Here is a 23299-nt window from a genome sequence, read left to right as displayed (position 1 = left end):
ATGCTTTAATTTCTTCAATCTTATATCATAATACATATTTTTATGGTCTTTTGCCAATTGGTGAAGTTTTTTCCTCACCACTGTCGCCACTAGCTTGCTTGGTTCAGGATCTGTAGAGCTGCGCATCGATGGATTTGCTCTTCAGTATTTGGACTCTCAGTAGTGATTATTAAACCACACTTACTGAACTAAACTGAACTGAACTTAAACACTGAAAACTGAACTGACACTGTTTCAATTTACTATGATCTTCTATGTGAAGCTGCTTTGACACAATCTTGTAAAAGCCCTATACAAATAAAGGTGAACAGAATTATTTTGCTGAAATTTTTGCTGGTATGATTATTCTTCAAAATGTTGAATGTTATTCTGTGTGATAACTGATCCAAAGAGTTATGAAATATGTATCCATGGAATTAAAAATGACGTGTTTCATTTGAAATCAAAACAGAAATGACGCCAAGGATTCTGACTTCCTTTCGTCTCTAGGAAAAAACAAAGCTCTCACAAGCAGCTGTTTCAAAATCAAACACAGTTTTGCACTGTTTGCATCATCAAATACTTGAATCTTAATTAAGGATGAAATGAGTGGAAATGAAACTGCGTTCAGACAACAAAAGAAGAAAGGGAGAGAAAAAAAAGCTCAGTGATAAATGACTAAAGCTGGTTTTAATATTTAAAAAGGTTACAGAACCTCTAATTGCAATCAAAGACTAATACTCAAGCGCTGGACTTTTTTCTCCTTTAAACAATAAATGAAATTCCATAACTTGATCATGCTGATAAATGAAGTGCCATTCTATGGATGCTTTGTTCTGAACACCTGGAGATGGTGTTATTTTGCAGTCTGACCACAGTAGCTCTCACCTCCATTTGGTGACATTTGCTCTTGCCGCTCACGTCTCTCAAACACTCTCCTTGTCTATCTCAATGTCTGGACTTTCTCCAGCTTTCTTTCAATATCACATAGCGTAATTGATCTAGCAGACAGTCAAACTGATCTGTGGGGTGAAAGAATGCCAAGAATATGTGATGTGCTCAATTGTACCAGTTCATCTCTCAATTAAGCTTGTTGTGTTTGACAATCATCCAAAAATATCAAACCTTGATATAGCATTGGTGCACACAAGCATACACCTGGGAAACAGTCCTCCAGGGAAGTCATCAATCAGTTTTATGGGACTGCTCTGGGAGAGTTTCTTTTGTTTCTCTTTCAATTCAGTTGTTCTTTTTTCACTCTCTCTCTCTCTCTCTTTGCCTCACCCTTACTCACTATTTCCATATGTGTCAGCTTTAGATCCTCTCCAGAGAGGGAGCGCCTCGTTCCTGGGGTTACCCAAAGGGTTGTTTCAATTGCGCATTGAACTTTGAATTGGCGCCCGCAGGGGTTCGGGGTCAAGATCACGTCGCATAACTAAAATTGCCATAGGTGATATTTTCTCAGCTGAAGAGTCAGAAAACCAAGTTTGCCTTTCGTTTTAGTGCATTCATGCTTAATGTGCTTAATGCATGTACAGTCATTCAGCGTGTGTCCTGTGGAGGAGTTGACGTCAGGGTGATACGTAACCCTGCCGCGGCGCACTGAGCGCAGCAGGACCTCACGCTGCACCGCCTGAATATCTGTCCACTTGTTGTGCTCTTATTGATCAACCAGGACGCGGCTACAACCGGCAACCCGCATCGACACGCACATGGTAGGTAAACTAAGTTTTGCTCTTGAGTATGCTTCTCAGCCTAAATTAAAACAGGCTTGTTTACTGTTACTGCTGACAAGAGATTTAAATTTAGAATAACGCACTGACCTGTTGATTACTTTTAAGCGGGTGATGGTGCTAATGTAGCTTGCAAAAGTTCTGTTACAGATAATCAATATACAACGGATTTCTTAAATAAAAATGTGAAACACTTATAAACTATACACTTATACTTATTGCATGGTATTATTTTACTTTTTCCACAAATTGTATTATATGCAACAACATGGTGGTGTTTAGTCTACAGTATTTTACATCATTACACTACAAAGTTTTAATTTGTTTTACAGTCAAAACAAGTTTTTTTTAGCATATTTTAAGATTTTTTTAGTGATTTGCCTGCTGCAGTAGCCAATGTTATTTTTTAATTCTGAGCGCTATATTACGAAGTCTAAATATTTTCAGTCGTGTTGGTCTCCTAAACGTAGATCTATAACAAGAAAATTGTTAATAAATACATAAACATTTACATCGTCCTAATGTAAATGCACATTTAAAAAAGTCAGTAGAGCAAACACTGTATTAGATAATTATTTCTGAATAAAATTCTACTACAACTTATTATTATATTACAAAAAATAAATATCTGAATGTATATATGTATAAAGAATTTCATTTTTGTTTTAAACGCTTGTTATTTCTTTATTTTTTGTTTTTTATTTGATATCAGACAAAAAATAGGCTAAAAATGATATTAAAATAAACAAAATGTACAGTAACATAAGCCTATAAAATACGTGACTGAAAAACAGGTTACCTGTCAGTGGCGGATGGGCTGGATGATCTGTGAACAGTACAAAATTGCCGGAAGGCTACGCGTAATTTAAGGATAATGAGATCATTTGTCTGCGCGCTCACCGCAAATTCTTGTCAAACAATCCAGAAACATTATTTAGCTTAAGTTAGGAATATATTAGTCCACATTCCCTTACTTATTTGGAATAATATTGATTTCAGTATAAAGGTGCTTTAATTATAAAGCAGCACGGCAGTTTATATAGGCCATTTTTCAGAAGAGCGCGTATAGGTTTAAATTGGCAAAACATCCAGGCATTTTATAAAGTTTGCAGTCTATATATATATATATATATATATATATATATATATATATATATATATATAATATATATATATTAGTATAGATATATAATATATATATATATATATATATATAGATATATTCTTTGTTTATTATCATGGTGCATACATACTATGGTTCATAAGATACGTACCGCATGACGCAAAAACGATTGGGGAAAATTAATTTCAGTTTTACATATTCTTGCATAGCCCTAATTAATACGTCTAATGAGGCACATCAAGTTTGACAATTGCGACTGGGTAAAACATAAGCCTGAACAAAAAACAGCTTAAGGCCATGTAGGTGGCCAGCTGGAAAAACCGTTATTTTAGTTTAAAAAATGCAATTTCCGTTCCCTGTTCTGCGGGCGCACTTCGCCTCGTTATTCTGTGACATATGTCGGGTCACTGATAAACACGAATGGTTGTAATTATTGCGCCATAAAAACCGAATTTTTCATTAAATGATCATTATAGGGTTCGCCTTAGTTCACGTCCCATGTGATTTAATTCTCATTGCACAATTCTAACTCGAATTACTGTGGAAATATAGAATTGGGACGAAATCTCGATGGGCCTGCGATGATGAGTTATCTTTTTTTTCTTTAAAAAGAAGATGATCACTACCAGCTATTGCCAAAGTGCCAGCGTACTTGACACGATGATTTACTCTCTTGTGTATCTTCTAAAACACATGGTTAACCTTCATTTTAAACGTTTAATTAAGGATAAATGGGGTGAAACCCCCCTTGCTAATTGTTCCACCCATAGGTTCATCATGGAATGTTGTGTTTGGCATAAATGGAGAATGGAATCACGGACGGCGATTTCTTTTGCATCTGTTTTTCAACATTGAGACGAAACCTGGAGGGAAATTTCATGATTTCTCTGCCAGGGCACATAGCGTGGGAGGAGAGAGAGAGCGAGAGAGAGAAGAGAGAAAGAGACGGAGATTCTGTCTCTCTTTCCCCCTTCTTTCTCTCCCTGGCCTGTGCCGCTGTCTATACCATACAGCATGTGTTTTCCTATTCAAACATGTATCCTTGCTTGGACCTGTTAGGCATATGTTATAGTTGACATGGGCGCATATGAATATTCTTACGTAAACTTCAAAGCATTGAGAGTTACATCTGGCTTGGCTTTCTGAATAAGATTTCACAAAACGCGCGTAGACCATGATTTAAAGTCAGATGGATTAAAAACACTCATGACTCTTTGCAAAATCACGACTGGCTGTCTAATAAGAATATAAGGACATTAGGCCTAGCACTCTTTTATCTCACTGTTTTTCTTTTTCTTTTAAAAACTCTTTGTGTTAAACCTCTGGCTCCGAAGGCGCGTATGACAAAACTTTGCTTTTACAAATACGAGCAGCTATATTTGTGCTGAAGCGCGTCAGGGTTGCATTAATCAAGACGACAGTTCACCGACATCCACTTTATGAGTTAATCTTATAGGCTTTCAATTAAACTGCAATGTGTCTCTATATGGTATATCTCATGTATAAACACCATCCGAAATTAACCGAAAGCTACAGCTGCTGCATGGCGTGCGCGTCTCCTTCGTGTGACACTGACAGCTCTTTGGAAGCGCAAAAATACGTTCCTGTTCTTATACTTCTGAGAAAAACGAACAGAAAGACAGTGATCGATTAATTAATGATGGACATCGGCCTTACAGTAATAAATCACACGATATGAAATCACTTTATTTCAGAAACATGGACCCCAGGTGTAGGCCTGTCTGTCTCGGGAATCGCTTGTCAAGGATTCAGTACAACCTTGACTGGCTGTCGTCCATGACGAGGAATGTTCAAATGTGTTAAGCAGGCCAAATCTCTCTCATCTGTCCGACAACACACACAGTGGCTAAGATTTAAAACGTTAACAGCAGCACTGCGCACGCAGGAACTGACAGGTATCCAGCTCTCCTAAGAATAGACCCCAGTTATGTGCCAAATGTGTGCAAAATCATATTTCAGAGAAAAGTAGATAACTTTCAATCGCATTCTAAATCATCAGTTTTTATGTAAACATGTGATATAGAATAAATAATAATAATTAAATAATTATATATAGCATACATAGACTTTCATCATAATCATTTATGCATTTATTTAAATAAGAACGCATGGGCGTTATTAATGGCTTAATAAAACACTAAAACACTCCAATCGCTAGGATGCAGTCAACCAAATAGGTGTTTTCTACCAAACCATTAACACAGTCAATGTGGCTATAAGTAGCCTACTACAACATGTGATTGAACGACTTGAAGACGCGAACATGTCTGTTTGGGGACGTTTTGCTTATTTGTGCAGAAATGTTGTGGCGCATGAGTGGCATATCCTGCTTCAAACATATTTCTTAAAACAAAAGGGTTGAGAATTTTTTATTTGTTTGTTTTGTTTTACGAATTAGTGGATTTGAACACAATAAATTAATAATGAGAAGTATAGACCACTGCGTCCATTAGTTTACTGTATTAGATATAGGCCTAGGCTAAATAAGCCGATAGAAGATGAATAAATGTTATGTTAATATATAAACTATTGAAATATCATATTTTCTGTCAGTGGCTCAAATATTCTTTCGGCCCACACTTGGTTAAAAAGCTCACTAAAGAGTAGTTGCAGACTTTTTCAGTCTTATAATGATATGTATGTAAGTTAGAGTAACTTAATGACATATTTACTCATCTATAAATTGGCCCTCTTCTAAAGTAGTAGGTAATTAGTCAAACTTGTAGGCTCGAGCACAAACAAAGTTGATACGAGATTTTCTTTTTGACTTCATGATAACTTTATGAAGACGCGCCCCCGATCCTTTTCAAAAGTAAATTCTGGTCAACAGGAAAGGAAACTTATAGCCCAAGTAGTTCTCACACTACGCCGGGTGTGAATTTATGGAAAGAGCTAGGTAAATTGTGGAAACCGTATAGCCAGGGTTCATACTGTACGTGCTAGACGTGAATGAAATACATTGTAATGTAGAAAGGGGCTCAAACTCTCTATGATCGGGACCCGAGTTCACTGCTTCACCGACAGCCATGAATATCTCCACACCCTCATCACTTTCCCAACTTACAGCCTTACGCATCGCCCTCAGATACACTGTCACCTCTCCGAAACCGGAGATTCAATTAATCAAGCGATCAATTAATGCGGAAGAGTTTTTCACAGTGTTCTCAGTTTTCCCCTGGGGCACGTCGCAACATGTGTGGAATGATCGCGAGCCGCACACCGGACCCTGGGAATGCGCCGCGGCGGGTAAGCACGCAGGACTGCCCGGCAGTTGGACGCTCATCACCTCAAGTTGTAAAGGCAGAAACCTCGCTATTTTTTCTCCAAAAAAAAAGCACTCATTAAAATAAATATTAAAACATACAGAAACCCAAAAGAACAATATCCAATAAGTCGGTGGTTCTACTACTCGCTGCACTTTTTTGACCTTTATGTCCCTAAGGGGTCCTCAAATTTCAGCCTAAGAGCTAATTGAGCCAGTGACTCCTCTCGTGAATCTCTCAGTGCTCCCCTCTCCTACCGGGCCGTTTATGCATCCCTGCTGACTTTGCTGTCAATGTCAAACGCTTGTTAGGACATCATCAATCATCAGCACTTAGGAATATTCTCAGAACTTTGAGAGCAGGTGATCCGACGAGCAGAGTGTGAGAAGAGATGAGGGAACAACAAATGCTCCTCTGTTAGTTTTAGATGCACTAACCAACAGTTAACAACTGATCATCTGAGGCACTGACTGAAGGATTTTACAATGTGTTCCACTGGAAGTGAAGGGGCTTCAGATGCAACCCATCTGTCTGAGTCTTTAAAACCCACAAGCTGTCAAGGCTCTATATCACTCTGTGTAAGGAAGAGTGAGTGCATTGTTTCTCATGTCTGGAGGCGAGATTTTGCAACTTCTGGTGTAGATTCTCATCAGATAAATAAACACGCTCCATCATCAGGCCAAGAAGTGGAAGACAGAGATTCATTACGAAGGGCCTGCAGACAGGCGGGTACAGGCTTACAATGTCTTGCCAAAGGAAGAGGATGAATGAAGGCTCAAATTGAACATGCAGTTTTCACATTCATTCTGGCACACTATTTTATTTTCTAATCTAGATAGATCCCTAATTTCTTTATCCTCTGTCACAGAATGAGATGACGTTTTTATAGTACTGACTAAAAAGACAACCAAATGTTGCACTGGGTCTTGGAAAAGATGGAAAACGACTTGCATATTAAACCTAATGCATATATCAAGTCAAAGGAACCAAACTTTTTTGAAGAATATATTTACAATAAAATAATTTCTATATGCATACATTGAAAACAAACTGATATTGCAATATTTAGTTTTTCTGCTACTGTATATATTTTGTGATATGAACGTAATTTCACTATGAGTTATAACTCTGTTAGGAAATAATTCATAATTTTACATTGACTGTGATGATTTTGTAGGGGAGAAAATCTGCATAAAAAATAATAAACAAATTCATCCATTTTCCTTCGACTTAATCTCTATTTCAGAGGTCACCACAGTGCAATGAACCGCCAATGTATGTTTTACGCAGTGAATGCACTTCCAGCCACAACACAGTATTGGGAAACAGCCATTCACACTCATTCACACACACTTATACACTACTGCCAATTTAGTTAATTCAATTCACTTACAGCGCATGTCTTTGGAATGTGGGGGAAACCAGTGCACCCGGAGGAAACCCACGCAGACACCATGCCATCCTAATAAACATATTACAAATGTAAATTAATAAAATAGAACAGAGATACAAATTAAATAAACAGCGCTTTATTGTTTTCTGGAGAGCCATAGCAGTATTGAGGTACAAAAGTTCAATAATCAAATGTAACATAACACTTTATGCAATAGATAAAGTAAGATACAAAAGATAGTAAGATAAAAGAGGAATCAGTAAGTGCAGCCTTAATCCTCAGTGTATCTACAGCCTAAACCTAATGAATGTAATGAGCATATTTATTGTTATTATCTGTGTAATATAAAAATATAATATTCTGCCAATATATTCATATTTAATGCTTACATTTAGGTTTGTCATGTCTTTAATGTGGAAATTCTACATTTCACAGTATGCACGTGCTATTAGTATCTATTGTAATGCGTGTTTGCTTATATTTACTCTCCTTTAGGTCATTTCAACACTGTCGCATCTAAATGACTGCAAGAAACAGTCAAATAATGTGAGTAAATAGTAAACACGGAGCAAAAAACAATTTTTCATACAAAGAAGTTTGTTGTAGCTTATAGCGATTGCTGATAATAGTTACAAATAATAAATATTTTTCTTTTTTCTTACAAATTTTCCTAGTTGATTAAATGCTGCTTGTTCATATCTCCAATCTCAGTTAGCCAACATGCAGGTTTAGATTAAAGCCGTGGAAAGCCATAAAAATGATAAACGAAAAAAGGGATTGGAATACTGGACCAGCTGCTCCATATGCTCTGTCATCTCTTGCAATCTCTCCATGTTTAAACACTCAATTGCTCCTGATCTTTCTGTACAGAGTTGAAAACGTCAAGATGAATATATGTTTAAAAGCGCATTGAGTTAGACACATTGACACAGCTCAGATAAAGAGAGGCCTCCTGCTGACAAACAGGCCTCTGATTGGCTGGACTGTGTGTGAAATGGTCGACTTAGAGCCTAGAATGAATTTCTGCAGAGCAGGGATGTTTTAAATTGTGGCACAGTTGGTGCGGTCTGAGAAAATTCATATTGCAATGCTCTCGTCTGTTTGAGCTTCATTCAAATGTCATGTAAACCCATCAGTTCCCTGACCTTTTATTTAATGGCCTCTTATAATTTTTAAAACCTTTTTTCTTCTTCCCTACTGTTACAGGCTTGACGACATCATGTCCAGATATCACTCCCCTCCTTTCCAGACCCTTTCCTTCCTTCTTCTTTTCCTCTTTACCCTCTTCCCTCTCTCCCGTCTTTCTCCAATACTTTCTCAATCTCCTCTCAGTTGGACCTCTCCACATGACCCCTGTTACCACCTGGATGGGCGTCCACGCCACTGCCTGTCTGAATTCATCAATACAGCTTATGGGGTGCCCGTGACAATGGAGGACCTCCAGCAAGGACCCAAGACAAACATTAGCACTTTAACAGATCTTCATAACCCCCACAATCTGACATGCTGGACAGCTTCAGAAGGCTCCACTGGTGGGGATTGGACTTTGATGGTTCCCCTAGGAAGACGTTTTGAAATCACATACATTAGTCTTCAGTTTTGTCAACAGGTGGAATTGGTGGAGTCCTACTCCATTACTATCTTAAAGTCAATGGACTTTGGCCAGAGTTGGCGCCCCCTACAGTTTTATTCAAATGACTGTGTGGGCACATTTGGGCGACCTGCACAGTCAACTGCTCTGACAAAACACCAGGAGACGGAGCCACTTTGTTCAGATCCCAAACCACTGCAGAAACATCGTGGAAATATTGTGCTGGCTTTCTCAACTTTGGACGGACGTCCTTCCTCGCCAGACTTTGACTACAGTCCTGGACTACAAGATTGGGTAACTGCAACAGACATAAAGATAGTATTTCATCAATCAACTGACAAAATGAAAAAGCAAGAGGAGAAAATGAATGAAGTGGGAGGCACATACAGATGGAGAGAAAGAGGAGACAAAGCTTTGAGGTTTGGAGAGAAAAACACTGGCACCAAAACATCTGATGTTTGGGGAAATAGTCGAGAAAAACAGACTTCAACACAGAGGATTAAGAATAAAAGCACAGTGCTGCAAAGCGGCCACAATGTTACCCGAAAGGAGATGGGAACTCAAGGTAGAGTGGGAAGAGGCCATAGAAAAGACAATAACAGGCCATGCCAGGATGGCACATGTGATCGATCCCTAAATATCCAACAGCAGAGCTCCAAGGGGAGAGAGTTGAGGAGAAGAAGAAACAATGGTGGAAGGGGGAAGTCCCAGTCTAAACAAAGAAAAAATGGCTCACGCCAGCTTGTCCCTTCATCTCTTTATGCCCCAACGAAACCTGCACTTGCACTTTCGGACCTGCAGGTTGGAGGCAGGTGCAAGTGCAATGGCCATGCCTCTCATTGTCGTCGTGACAACCAGGGGCATGCCGTGTGTCAGTGTGAACATCACACATCTGGGCCAGATTGTGACATGTGTGAGCAATTCTTTTATGATCGTCCATGGCAACGAGCCACACCCAGCCAACCACACCCGTGCGTCCGTGAGTTTAAGCCTCTGTGTGTCTGGTGCTCTGTCTGTCTTAAATGTATCTTTAATAATACACTGATGTTGACATGGGAAACTATTAATCACATGTTTTTACACAAGATCATTTAAAACGTGCAAATATTTGTATTATATAATAATTGAGGGAAATAAGGGAAATAAAACACACTACATGGGGATATATGTAGAGTTCATAAACCCTTGTTATATGCACACCATTTGCCATTAAGTGAACTGTAGCCAGTACTGTATCACACTTGCTAACATTGGCAAAACAAACAAAAAAAGATTAAAATATGAAAACTTTGTCAAATAGCCCCATTTATTTATTTATTTATTTCACTAGTTGAAACAGGTTGAAAATCCTTTGAAGGCCACATATTTAGATAATTTGTACAGGTAAAAATAAAGTAAATAAAATAAAGATACAAAATAAAATAAGTAATATTTGCTGCTTAATAGCTAATTTGCTGCTTATTAATAGTAAGGTAGTAGTTGGGTTTAGGTATTGAGTAAGATTAAGGCCCAATCCCAATTCTATTTTTGTACCCCTTCTCTTGGCCCTTAAAACCGAGTATGAAGGGGAAGGGCTTCAAAATTTACCCCTTAAGAAATGGGACAGCACTACAGCACCTGCACATGTCATTATATGTCATTGCAATCTCTTGCTTTATATGAGATAAAAAACAACATTAACATTATAGCAGACACTGTAAAAAGCCCATTCCCAGCCACTAGACTTTTCTGACAGGATGTTGTGGGACTGCTATACAGGAGTTATTATTAAGGATTATAGATAGTGAAATTTTGCGAAATTTAGTTTTTATTTTAGCGTTTTTTTTAAGCATGACGGTAAAACACGAACGTTGTTATGAGTGTATTAAAACATATGCTTGTTTGTTGTAAAAATTTGTAATAATGACAAAAAAATACTAATTTGTGCATCTCCTGACTTCCGGGTGCAGCTATCCTGCCATTGTGGCTGGTGTATTCTGGATTGGGTCTAAGGGAGCTTTCACACTAGCACTTTTGGTCTGCACCCAGGTTCATTTGACTTCGGAATACGGTACGTTTAGCTAGTGTGAACATGTCTTCTGAACTCAGGTGCGCACCCGTGAATCGTATCCGAGTTCGCCTGAAAGAGCTGGTCTGGGGTACAGTTCGTGAGAACTCTGGTACGGTTCTGTACAACAAACAGTACAACAAACTTTAGTTTTCATAACGTTCATTCGCATGTGTATGTCTATGTATGACCTACCTTGGTGACAAGCGGGACTGACCCAGTGCAAACAGTGATAATGTCTGCTTGTTTTCACCAAAAACGACTTCTGCAGACATCGCGTGATGCTCTGAACATTTTTTGCAGCAGATAGACGCCAGTGGCTCTCTGTATTTGGGTTGGAAACCACTTTTGTGGCCATCACCTTGCAACGGCTGTACACAAAACAGCAGCTCAATGACACAAGCATATCGGGGTTCAGAAGGAAAAAAGACGGTGTGAACACAAACCAGCTGAGAAGGTGGCAAGGGGGGACAATCGAACTTGGGTTCGGGCGAGGCAATTGAACCAAGTGTGAAAGCACCCTAAGGAATGTAACTAATACTTTATAAAGATCATACTATTGGGAAATGGTACTTAAACTGTTACTTTAATGGCAAATTGTATACTGTACTGAAACATTTTTATGTTTTGAGTATATAGTTCAACAAATTTGCTAGTGCAGCAATACAAAAAGAAGATAATATATGTGCATAAATCATATGCAGTGTTTCTTCTCAAATAAATGTTAGGATTTTTTCAAAATTCTGCTATTAAGAAAATGAATTAAAAATTGTTGGCCATTCCTACTTTGAAATGAAAATGTTTCTACACTGCTATTGTTCACTTCTCTAGCTGCACTCATGTTTGTGTGTTTTTCTCTCTCCCAGCATGTGAATGTAACGGTCACTCTAATAAGTGTAGGTTCAGTATGGCCGTGTATCAGCAGTCTGGTCGAGTCAGTGGAGGTGTTTGTCTGAAATGCCGGCATCACACTACAGGGCGTCACTGCCAGTTCTGCCAAAACGGATACATGCGTGACCACAGCAAAGCACTCAATCACCGCAAGGCCTGCCAGCGTTAGTAAAAATTAATTTGACTGTATATTTTGAGTGGAGATCAAGCTTTTCCAAAACTGAAAAAAATATATATTGTTTTTTGGCTTTGGCATCTGTGGGGTCTGAAGTGTGTGAAATGTAGCATAGTCTGTGTCTATGTTATGGCTACACTATGACTAATGGAATGTGCTCTGACACTTGCCCTTTGACTGCTCTCGTGTCTATGGCATGCTCACTGAGCATTTTAGTCAATGTCCCAATATAACACTAATTTACTCTGCATATCACACATCAGTGTTTACTTGTAATTTATTGTGTACTATGGTGAAATGTATACAAAAATCTAAATTATGTCCTGAACATACCATAAAACCTCTGCTAACACCTAAATATTTGAAGTAAGTGATAGAATTATCTTTAAAAATTTGGAAACTGAAAGATTTAGATGTTGTTAATGTTAAAACAGACCTGACTTTTTAAGCATGTATAAATGTTTGTAGGAAGGTTGGGGCTTTGTTTAGATGGAGAAAGGTTGAGCAAAAGCAGAGAAGCAGATCTTTCCTCTCAAAGGTCTCTCAACCATCACACATATGTTTTATGGGGAAAATGTTACACAGGGGTCAATGAGACTTGAAATACAACTGAAGACATGAACCACAGCTGCCTTGTTCTGTGTAGTACTACTCGTTAATTCCCTTTATGTGTCTAAGCCTGCCAGTTTTACACTAATACCCTTAGTCTTACAATAATTTCCTCTTTCTAGCACATCTTGCTCTTTGTGTGTCTTTATAAAATTTGTGATTTCTTTTGTGAATTCTCTGTCTCCTTCAGCATGCCAGTGTCACCCGGTGGGTGCAGTGGGTCGCTGGTGTAACCAGTCCACTGGGCAGTGTTTGTGTAGAGAAGGAGTCATAGGACAGAGGTGTAACCGGTGCGCCCCGGGGTACAAGCAAGGCCACTCCCCGCTCCGGCCATGCATCCGTAAGCATCACACCTTATGATTGATTTTATTCTGTTAAACAACTAAAGTTTGGTGTAAAACAAGCACTCTTTTTGATAGTGAGTACATACATACATGGGACATAACATACAGTATAAGCAGAGATTACTAAATGTCCCATAGTTTGGCTATTGACAGATAACTAATTCAATTCAATTCAATTCACCTTTATTTGTATAGCGCTTATACAATGTAGATTGTGTCAAAGCAGCTTCACATAAAAGGTCACAGTAAATAGGAACAGTGTAGTTAAGTTTGTAGTGTTTAAGTTCAGTTCAGTTAGTTGTTAGTTAGTTGTTTAAGTTCAACTAACTGCTTGTCAGTTTCAAATTGTAGTCAGTACATTTGTGACCAAACCAATCTCATTAAATTTTGTATGTTTTTTTAATAATTATTTAATATATTGTTAAATTAGTGGCTTATTTGTATGAATTAGTAAAATCTCATCCTCTTAAAATCCTATTTTTGGACAGTGACTTTATTTACATTGTAAAATGCTGTGTTTCACACAATTCTTTAATATTGTCCCAAGACAAATTGATTAGGTTAACTTAAATAAATTGTCCCCCAAAAAACAGGAGAATTGTGTTGATTCAGCTCATTTTAAATAATTAGTTTGAACAAACTGCAAAACTAATTTTTTGAGTGTATGGGCAGGCCTTCATGCTTACTTTCCATAAAATGTAACACTTTCGTATTACTAAGATTGTACAAATAAGCCAACAATTCAAGAAAAATGTCAAATGGTTAACTTTGCTTGTGAGATCAGGTAGGTCTGACTTCTAAATTGACCTTCAGACTTCAGACAAACTACTAATAAGCAATAATCAAACATTATATTAAACAAGTTTATTCTCAGTTCATAAAAATTATAAAGACACTTGCTACCCCTGAACTGCAGTATGTAGACTTTATACTGGTCAGCATGAACTTTTTTAGTTTTTCCGTTCTACACTTTCATTCCACTATTTAGAGTCAGTCTTTTTAGAATAAATGTTTATTATACATAATAATAATACAATAAATTAACCAAAAGCAACAGTAAAGTCTATAATATAATATAATATAAAATAATATATAATATAATATAATATAATATAATATAATATAATATAATATAATATAATATAATATAATATAATATAATATAATATAATATAATATAATATAATAATATTCATTATAAAATTGTAATATTATTTCACAGTGTTACTGTTCTGGACTGATTAGTTAGTTAGCTAGCTAGTTAGTTAGTTAGTTAGTTAGTTAGTTAGTTAGTTAGTTAGTTAGTTAGTTAGTTAGTTAGTTAGTTAGTTAGTTAGTTAGTTAGTTTAGTTCTATAGTACATTTTTTACAACACAACATTGCCCAAAGTGCTGAACACAATCAATACTAATTAAAATAACATGTCTTACAGCACATACATAACAATTAAAACTTAAGACAAACCCCTCAACATTAAAAAGGCAGTTGAGCTAAAGAACAAAGATGCAGTTTCAGAAGGTTTTTAAAAACACATAAAGTTGGAGCGTGTCTAATATGGGGTGGAAGCTTGTTCCAGTATTTTAGGCCGATAACAACAAAAGCCCGTTCCTCACTTCACTTATACTAGGACCTTAGTACAGAAAGAATAAACTGACCAATAGACCTTAGTGACCTACCAGGATTAGATACATGGAGGAGAGATCCGATAAATAAGATGGTGCCAGACCATTTAAGGATTTATAGACAAAAAATAATTATTTAAATTTGACTGCTATCTTTAGTGCTTTTACAAGTATCTTCTATTGTGTGTTTATTTTTTGTGTGTATATATTGCCCTTGACCCAATGAAACATTTTATTTTGTTTATCCTTCATATCGTCCTTTTGCAAACTACTGTTTGTTTTTGAAGGGTTTAGTAGTGAATAGCAGCATACAAAGACCTAAAAACTTTCATCAGCATTGCAACATCTTTCCAGGATTTCTGGGTGCTTCGTTTTCATTAAGTGATAATCCAATAAGCATTGTGGCATTTTTACATCTGAGTTCATGTAACGGCGCAAGCTACAGAGAGAAGGATGACATGGTGTGGCGACCAGCACCTGTCGTGCTTTACAACCAGACCTGTTTCCCTCCCAGCACGACAGACGCATAATTCTTCACGGGTTACGGCTCAGTGATAGAAGAGCTTGTTTGTTGTTCTAAATGGAACGTCTCAACATGGATATTTATAGCGTGAGCTCCCGTCTTTCCTGGACCAAAGGCGAGCCGCAGCTAAAAACATAACCAGCACCAGTGGACCGCTTGCCACCTCTCATGGAGCAGGAAACGCAGCCGTCGTTTGTCACAGGGAAAGTGACCCAGACATTAGATATTATTAGCACATGAAGATTTGTGGGGTTTTTATTCTGGATAACACTGACCAGGAAGTCTCATGTTATCCGTGTTAAATTCTATCTATATACCACAGCCTTTAAAGCAGTTAGTACAGGCTTACATTCACACATGCCCTGAGACACACTAAATGCCTCTGTGACTAAAAACACTGAAATGAAGGAAGCATCTGAAGTATCAGGCATTTGACGTTTGATATGACTTATTGCTGAGGGACTTTGGAGTTTGGGGGGTTGGAGGAGGAGGATAAGGTGTCAGTGCCCCAGTTGTGTCAGAGATATGGGCAGAAGTACAGAACTCATGGGTAATATATGGTTGACCCAGTGCTGCAGACCTATCACAGTGGCAGACCTATGTGTGTGTGGCAGAGGGCATCCTGATAGGTGGCCCTATTGACCTTTAAGACCACACACATGCTCAAAATTGTCTGGGCTCGCACACTGTGACAAACGTAGGCTTGTTTTTAAACACTAGCATTCCGCATGCACTAAAAGACAACAGGGCAAACTGCAGTCACAGCACACATGTCCCCTTTCTCCCTCACACACTCACAAATGGCAAGTATGCCCTAATGAGCCACCGCAGGGATTAGAGCAAGTCACCCACAGCGGAGGTGTGAAAAAGAGGAAGGACAAAATGAAAGGCACACAAATAAACTTGTCACTGCTTGCTGTAATTTAATGAGACGCTCGTCCTCCTTTCTTTCTGCCTGTTGTTTGTTCAGGTATTCAGGAGGTTGCACCACCCACCCCTGTATACCAGCCGCAGTACAGCATTGGTAAGCAATTGATATATATATACATTAGATTAGTCAGTATCAAAACCAAAATTGGAACTAGACAATCTAACAAAAAAAACTCTTACGATCATAATCCAAAAATGTGTATACCCAAATTAATATGATATATATTAAATAAAGTTTAAATAATGAGGACAAATCAAGAGAAACATAATACATATTAAATTTAGTTGAAAGGTTGTAGTTTGTATGTATTTTTGTTGCAATAACTCATTGAATTTAATTGTATTATCTCTCTATTGCTAAAGATTATAGGCAATAAAACTATTGTTTAAATGCACTAGGCATGGGATAAACGGTTTTAAGGTTTACAGCGTTTTTGAAAAGTCAAGGTTTTAAAATCGTTCAAATTTTCTGTTATACCTTTCCTAAGGTATTTGTGAGTTTTGTTAATTTACGAGTTTTATGACTATTTTATTGAGTTTTTTTAGGGCAACAGTAGAAAAGGACCCTCCACATCACAAGTTACTGGTCAGTCCATGATTCAGTAAACATCTGAAAAAAAAACTCTTATAAACCAACATCCAGCATGTTGTACAGCTGAACAGTGCAGAGGCTTACTTTATATCCAAAGAAAAGAAAGCTATCTAAAGATGCCTTTTAAAGTTGAAAAGAAATCTGCGTTTTTGAAACTAATTAAGGCAGCAGAAGTCCATGACTTTTTAAAAATTATTTAGCCTGACATTTATTGTTTCAAAATATTTTAAATGTTAAAAAATATATATACCATGTTCACTGGGAAACAGCTGTTGTTTTTGACCCAGACATTTAAAAAGAAAAGATATCGTGGAACGTGATATTTTTAGCCAAGGTTATCATACTGTCAGAATCTTATACCGGCCCATGCCTAAAATGCACCAAAAATACATTGGATATATTTACTGAGAAACAGATAAAAATATTCATGTATAATGAGCTCTGTATGTATGTATCAAAAGAGCTTTTCAAGTATCCAAACTTCAAGCTTGTAATTTTGTAATTGTAATTCTAAAAATATGTAAATTTATACCATGGCTTACAGAAGACTTATAATTTAGCATAATCATAGTTTATAAAACAAAAAGAAAATCTTTTCAGGCATATTTCAGAAATAATCATAAATAATAAATAATTATAATAAATAAATAATCATTTGATGACACATAAAAACTACTGAAGATCACAGCGCAGCCCAAAATACTAACTAATTATCATATATTTTCATTAATTCATTTTCTTTTCGGCTAAGTCCCTTTATTAATCTGGGGTCGCCACAGCGGAATGAACCGCTAACTTATCCAGCACATGTTTTACGCAGCGGATACACACACACACACATAAATATATATATATATTTTTTTATTATTATTATTTTTTTAAAGTTACCTGAAACATTAAACACATAACTTTAATTTATATTACATTACTTTGAAAACAAGCGAAAAGCGATTCCAAAATATGTCAAATGATCAAAATTATGACTTCTGTGTAGTTTTCTTTTTAATTTAAAGAAGTTCAACTGGCATATTTCCATTTGAATACAAACATTCAAACAACTTGAATATGCTACATAATTAAATTAGTTGTGATTTACTGCCCCCTAGTGAATCTATTTTGTAACATTTTGTGTGTAACAAATGTGTGTAGGTACGCACAAGCTGTATGTAGCTGTATTATTATTATAATTTGTCCCTTCAGCATCACTAGTTTTTTGGCTATTGACATTAATTTCCCTGACAAAACGTTTCAACAAATCTGCTGTTCTGTTCTGGCTTGTACTGACACCTCTTATAATAAAAAAGCCACTGACTAAGTGAAAGATTTTCCACGGTGATACTATGTTGAAATCTGGTTTGGTGACCAACAGACATAAAAAAAACCCAGAGCAGATATTTTCTTTCTGAATAAAGCATGTTTTACCATTGACAGCGACAGAATACTGTACAGTATGCTATGATTATAGTAATATATACCTGCTGCAGCTGCTTTGCTAATACCTAAAAAAGAGCAGTGCAGTCCATTACTTACTGCTGATTGATTTCACACACATTACTATGATCGGCGCTGAGTAGACAGGCCAACTCCAGGTCTCTGGAGACGACAGGACTGCCTTTTACTTATAAAAAAAACACTCCTGGACCCCCGAGCTCTATTAAATGCTTGAATAGAGATATAGAACAGCCCTTCACTTTCTCTTGCTGGAGAGATTGATACTGGTGGTCTACTTTGTACAAAGTGCTATTTAAAATAGATTACAAAATGTTTTGAATTCATAAGCATGATTACCATTTTGAAATGCTCCAATACTGCTTTTAAACAGTGTATTTACCTCTTTTCTCCCTTTCTCACCCCAGGTGAAGAGTGTGTTTCATATTGTCCGCCTTCCCAAGCAAGAGTCAGAATGAATTTAGAAACATACTGTCTCAAGGATTATGGTATGTCTATTACTAATTAAGTTATTCTATGCCTCTAAATGAAAATAAAAAATGTCCTTTCACACCAATGCCAATAATGAAAGCTTTTAAATAACTATATTGAACTATTTCTATGAGAACAGGGAAGTCCATCCTGTTATAATCCTTTTCTGAGCTTTTAATTCTAAGTAATGAATTATATAAAATATTGACAGCTAATAAGAATCAGTCCTGAGACTTTCAGTCTTGATCACATTTGTTGACTTTTAGCCATTCAAAACAGTTCAAGAGTGTTCAAGTAGCTTGAATTTTTACTGCTGTTTTTTTTTCCTCCATATGCAAATAAATCAGAAGTCTTAATATTTTTCTGAAAAAAAACATGGGCCACTTCCACATTGCAGAATAAAGATATCAGAGAGAAAAACAGAATTAGTAAAGGGCCTGAATGTGAGAAGAAAACTCCGGACACAAGTGCAGCCACACTCTAAGTCAATGTGCATGTGCTTAACCACAAGGCTATCTGCACTGATGAACACAAGCTTTTAGTGTCAGGTCACAAAACAGCAGTGCATGCTTATAATAACAGAACAACATCGGGCATTTGGTAACTTTATAGCTATTGTTCTTAGTGTAAACTGACCTTAATTGTGAGATAAAGTTAAATGTAAAGTTCACCCCCAAAACTGTAATTTACTCACCCTGAAGCTGTGCGAAATCTGTATGAGCTTTGAGTTTCTTATTTCTGTCATGAACGCTCTCTGACTTTAGAATGGTAATGAATATTTATATGGCAATGTTGATGTATTTTGGTCTTAGCGGTATAGATCTGCTACGCTGCTGCTGCTGCTTTGATTATTATGGCAGAGCAAGTACCAACACCTGCTACTGCCAGTATATACACAGACATGCCATCTGAGAATATAACACGCTGCTGGTGCAAACATAATATATATGTAACAACCGTAGCAGATCTAAACACAGGTGGAGCTGGGGTGGAGGAGGGTCTCCGAAAACGCGCCGCAGCTTAACTGCATAAAACGATGCAGAGCATTTAAACTGATGAGGAGAAAGCTCATTGGCTGCTGTTGTGTCAGCAACCAATCTCCTGCACCATTTAATTAATGATGCAGGAGCAGTAGGTGACCTATCAGTCTGCGCATGCATAGAGTGTCATGGCAGAAATTTCACTTCTATATCGGCACGCCATCTTTACCAGACTCCGCCTTTCCTTTCACTCCGCCCCGATACCCCAGCTGGCCCTCTTTGACCCAAAGTATTCGGCAGGCTGAAAAAGGCTGGCTGCTGGCCCCGAGAAAGCCCCGCTTTGACATAGGAGCAGATCATGTGACCTATCAGCCTGCACGCGGATAGTTTTATGGCAGAAATTTCCCTTGTTAATCAAGCCAAAACAAGACCTTTTAAGACATTCTATTATCTGTCAAAAACACAGATTTCTCTAAAAAAAAAAATCGACTGGCTGAATTTTGCCAACTTACTTGTTCAGACAATAAATCTGAGTAGTGAATTCTTCAGTCGTATTAACGTTCTCCTCTTCGTTGTTTGTGTCCCTTGTCGCTGTCATACTTTTATCCCAGTATTGAAGGTGCAGGTCAAAAGTAAGGAACGCTCTGGTCCCTGGTGGCAGTTTTCCATACTGGTGCAGTCAGTTTTTCGCATGGGCTCTTCACATGTAAAGCGAGGCCTTCAGGCCCTTTGGGTTCCAGATCGGGATGTGAGCTGTGGCTGCCCTGCTCTTCAGATGGGCCGAATCTTTCTCCTGATCGGTGCAGAGGAAAGCAGGCGTAGTTGGGTCCCTGAGGAAAGGAGATTAGTCGCAGACCGAACTACGTTGGCTTTGCAATGGAGAGAACACTGGAGCCCTAAATTAAGAGGCTTCCGCGGGCAGGACACCCGAGGGAAGTGCTCACAGGGAAACACCACTGCACAGAAACCTTCTCACTCAAACTCTTATGAGGAATACACACCTCCACATCTTGACAAACTACAGTCTGTACCAAGCAGACCACATAAACATACACACATGGCACATAAGCAGCATCATTTAACACCACAATCAGGATCAGAGCACACACACAATCAAAGGGGGACTCAGGACATACAAGGAAAAAACACAGAAACGCACCTTGAGAAGGACCATAAGGCTGAAAACGTCACACTGAGCTCCTCTCAGGAAACACAGGATCCCCTTTCAGGTACTTCAAAGACGAGTCAGGCCAATGAGCGTGAGCGGTACTATCCAACAGCATGTCCAACTTGGACACCTGGGCCACCTGTCTGACAGAATCAGGCATTATGAACAGAAATACAAATGATATTAAATAATGACTGGAGTCAGTCAGTGAGGTAAATTAATGGTTGTTTGAAATAGGCTGTATCCTATAAGGGCTTCTCAAACTGTGCTAAGCCCTGCATTTAACCCTGGGTAGAAAACATTTCAGTTGTATTTTTAGAAGAAGGGCAGAAACATTTTACCCAGGGTTATCAAACCCTGCGATGGTACAGGGTTAGCAGTGCTTTTACTATGTTCCAGCTAAATGTTTAGCAACCTAAAGCCAATAAAATTTCTCATAGTCACATGCTTTGGACAGTCACAGAAACACTGTGCGTTGTATAGCAACATGTGTTTCAGCACTTGAGAAAAACATGTCAAGTAGAGTATAGAAGAGACTTATTTCCAAAGTTAAACAAAGTAAAAGATTTCCCCAGTCAGGAAGAGACCAATCCAAAACTAACCCTAGAATAAACCAAGAATCCAAAAAGAAACCTATATCCAAATATTAAAAGACTGTAAGTGGCTCATTGTTCTCAGATCAGCAGCTGACAAATCTTACCCAATCAGGACATATTCACTGACAGACATGTTGAGTGTGGCTTAAAAAACAGAGTCAAATGGGAAATTTGTCAGTGCTCATTAAAGGGCTGCACGATGCTGGGAAAATATGCGATATTGTTGTTGAATATTGCAATAACAACATTTCAGTAATGTAACATTTCCCTACAGAAATGCAATTTTTATTAGCTATTTTTAATAATCTTTTATTTATGTAATGATCATATTAAAATAAACAGGTAATAAATATTTTTTCTGATCTAATTACATGTAATTCAGGCATTAAAAAATATATTTGTGTTAGGTGCAAACATTTGGACTATAAAACATTGTGAATGAATGAAAACCTCAGCAGACGTTCTGATTCTTAGTTGCCGTTGTGCTTTTCCTCACTTTTTTCTACTCCGTGGTGTTTATTTCAGCTCTCCGCTCAGAGGAACTTATGGGTTCACCTTTGTATGTATCTAATTATACAAAGGCTCTGATCTGATTTGTAATTTGTAATAATTTCTAATTATACAAAGGCTCTGATCTGATTTGTCAAATTTTTATAACCAACCCACAGTAATAAAATATAAAATAGATTTTACAAGTTTTTTGTGGCTAGATAATAGGGCTGCACTATATTGGAAAAATCTAACATTGCAATATTTTTTCATTCTGCGATATATATGTTCCAATATTAACACAATTAACTTAGATCAGTTAAATAACTATTTGAAAAGAATGTATTATTTTAAATTGATTGGGATGATTCTGTATGGGAGAGCATAAATATGATAATAATAGAAATAAAATATAATAAACAATTTACAAGCATAGATAGAATCAATAAAGAAAAAAGATGCAAATAAAAAAAATTGTATTTATTAAAAAAGCATTTTACTGTTTTCCAAGGAGTCGAACTGTATTCAGGTATACAGAAATTGAATAATCAAATGTAAAATAATACCACATAGTCTTCATTTTATAAACAATTCAATAAAATTAATCGATAATTTGTCAAAGTTACAAATGGTAGTCTCTTATTCAACCCTCACAGTCACAGGCCCCAAAAAACACTTGCGAAATAATAAATTATAATGCAGACTCAACATTGCATATACTCGCGATGTGACTATTGCGAATAATCACATTGTGATATCGACGCTGAAACTATATATTGTGCGACCTTACTAGATAAGGATACACACACAAAGAGAAACATTTATATTTACTGCAATACATTTAATACATTTAATTAAAATCTGAACACAAAGGGAATACAGTGCCTTTTAATGTCTTATTACTCGTCAGTATTTTAATCTATTACACATAACGTAAATGTTACAAATATTTGTGTATTAAAATGTGACAGAACTTTTTTCAGTTTAATTTAACGCTCTACCTCAATAAATCTCTTTTAAAAATTGGTGAATTTGTGTATTCAATTTAGGCATGGGTATAACCTTTTTCAAGGTATACAGCTGTTTGGAAAAGTCAAGGTTTTAAAACCGCCAATATTTTCCACCGTTCCTACGGTATATGTTAGGGTTTTTTTTTTTTTGTTTGTTTGTTTGTTTTTAGGACAACATCTCCAGACAAGAGGATACATTTATTTATTTTAAATAGTTAAGAAAGCAGTGTTTTTTAAACTAACAAAAACAGCAGAAGTCAGTGACTTATTTGAATTGTTTAGCCTGACATGTTTACTGTC

General features: G+C 37.1%; 1 protein-coding gene across 2 annotated transcripts; it reads left to right on the top strand.

The window, feature by feature from the left end:
- The first annotated feature begins 1327 nt into the window (after window positions 1–1327).
- On the top strand, window positions 1328–23012 carry ntn5 (netrin 5). Of its 2 annotated transcripts, XM_056461206.1 has the most exons (8): window positions 1328–1429; window positions 1518–1694; window positions 8719–10082; window positions 12017–12205; window positions 13016–13165; window positions 16285–16338; window positions 18693–18773; window positions 20348–23012. In XM_056461206.1, the coding sequence occupies exons 3-8, from the start codon at window positions 8732–8734 to the stop codon at window positions 21049–21051; spliced, it is 2529 nt and encodes an 842-aa protein (XP_056317181.1). In that variant the 5' UTR covers window positions 1328–1429; window positions 1518–1694; window positions 8719–8731; the 3' UTR covers window positions 21052–23012. The 2 variants fall into 2 exon arrangements, with proteins under 2 accessions (XP_056317181.1, XP_056317182.1); XM_056461207.1 differs by lacking the exons at window positions 1328–1429; window positions 1518–1694 and having other exon boundaries at window positions 8151–10082.
- Window positions 23013–23299: the final 287 nt, after the last annotated feature.

This window comes from Danio aesculapii, chromosome 7 (assembly GCF_903798145.1).
Source record: "Danio aesculapii chromosome 7, fDanAes4.1, whole genome shotgun sequence".
NCBI classification, from domain to species: Eukaryota; Metazoa; Chordata; class Actinopteri; order Cypriniformes; family Danionidae; genus Danio; species Danio aesculapii.
The sequence above is the reverse complement of the archived record's forward strand: the minus strand, read 5'-3'. Positions and strand labels throughout refer to the sequence as shown.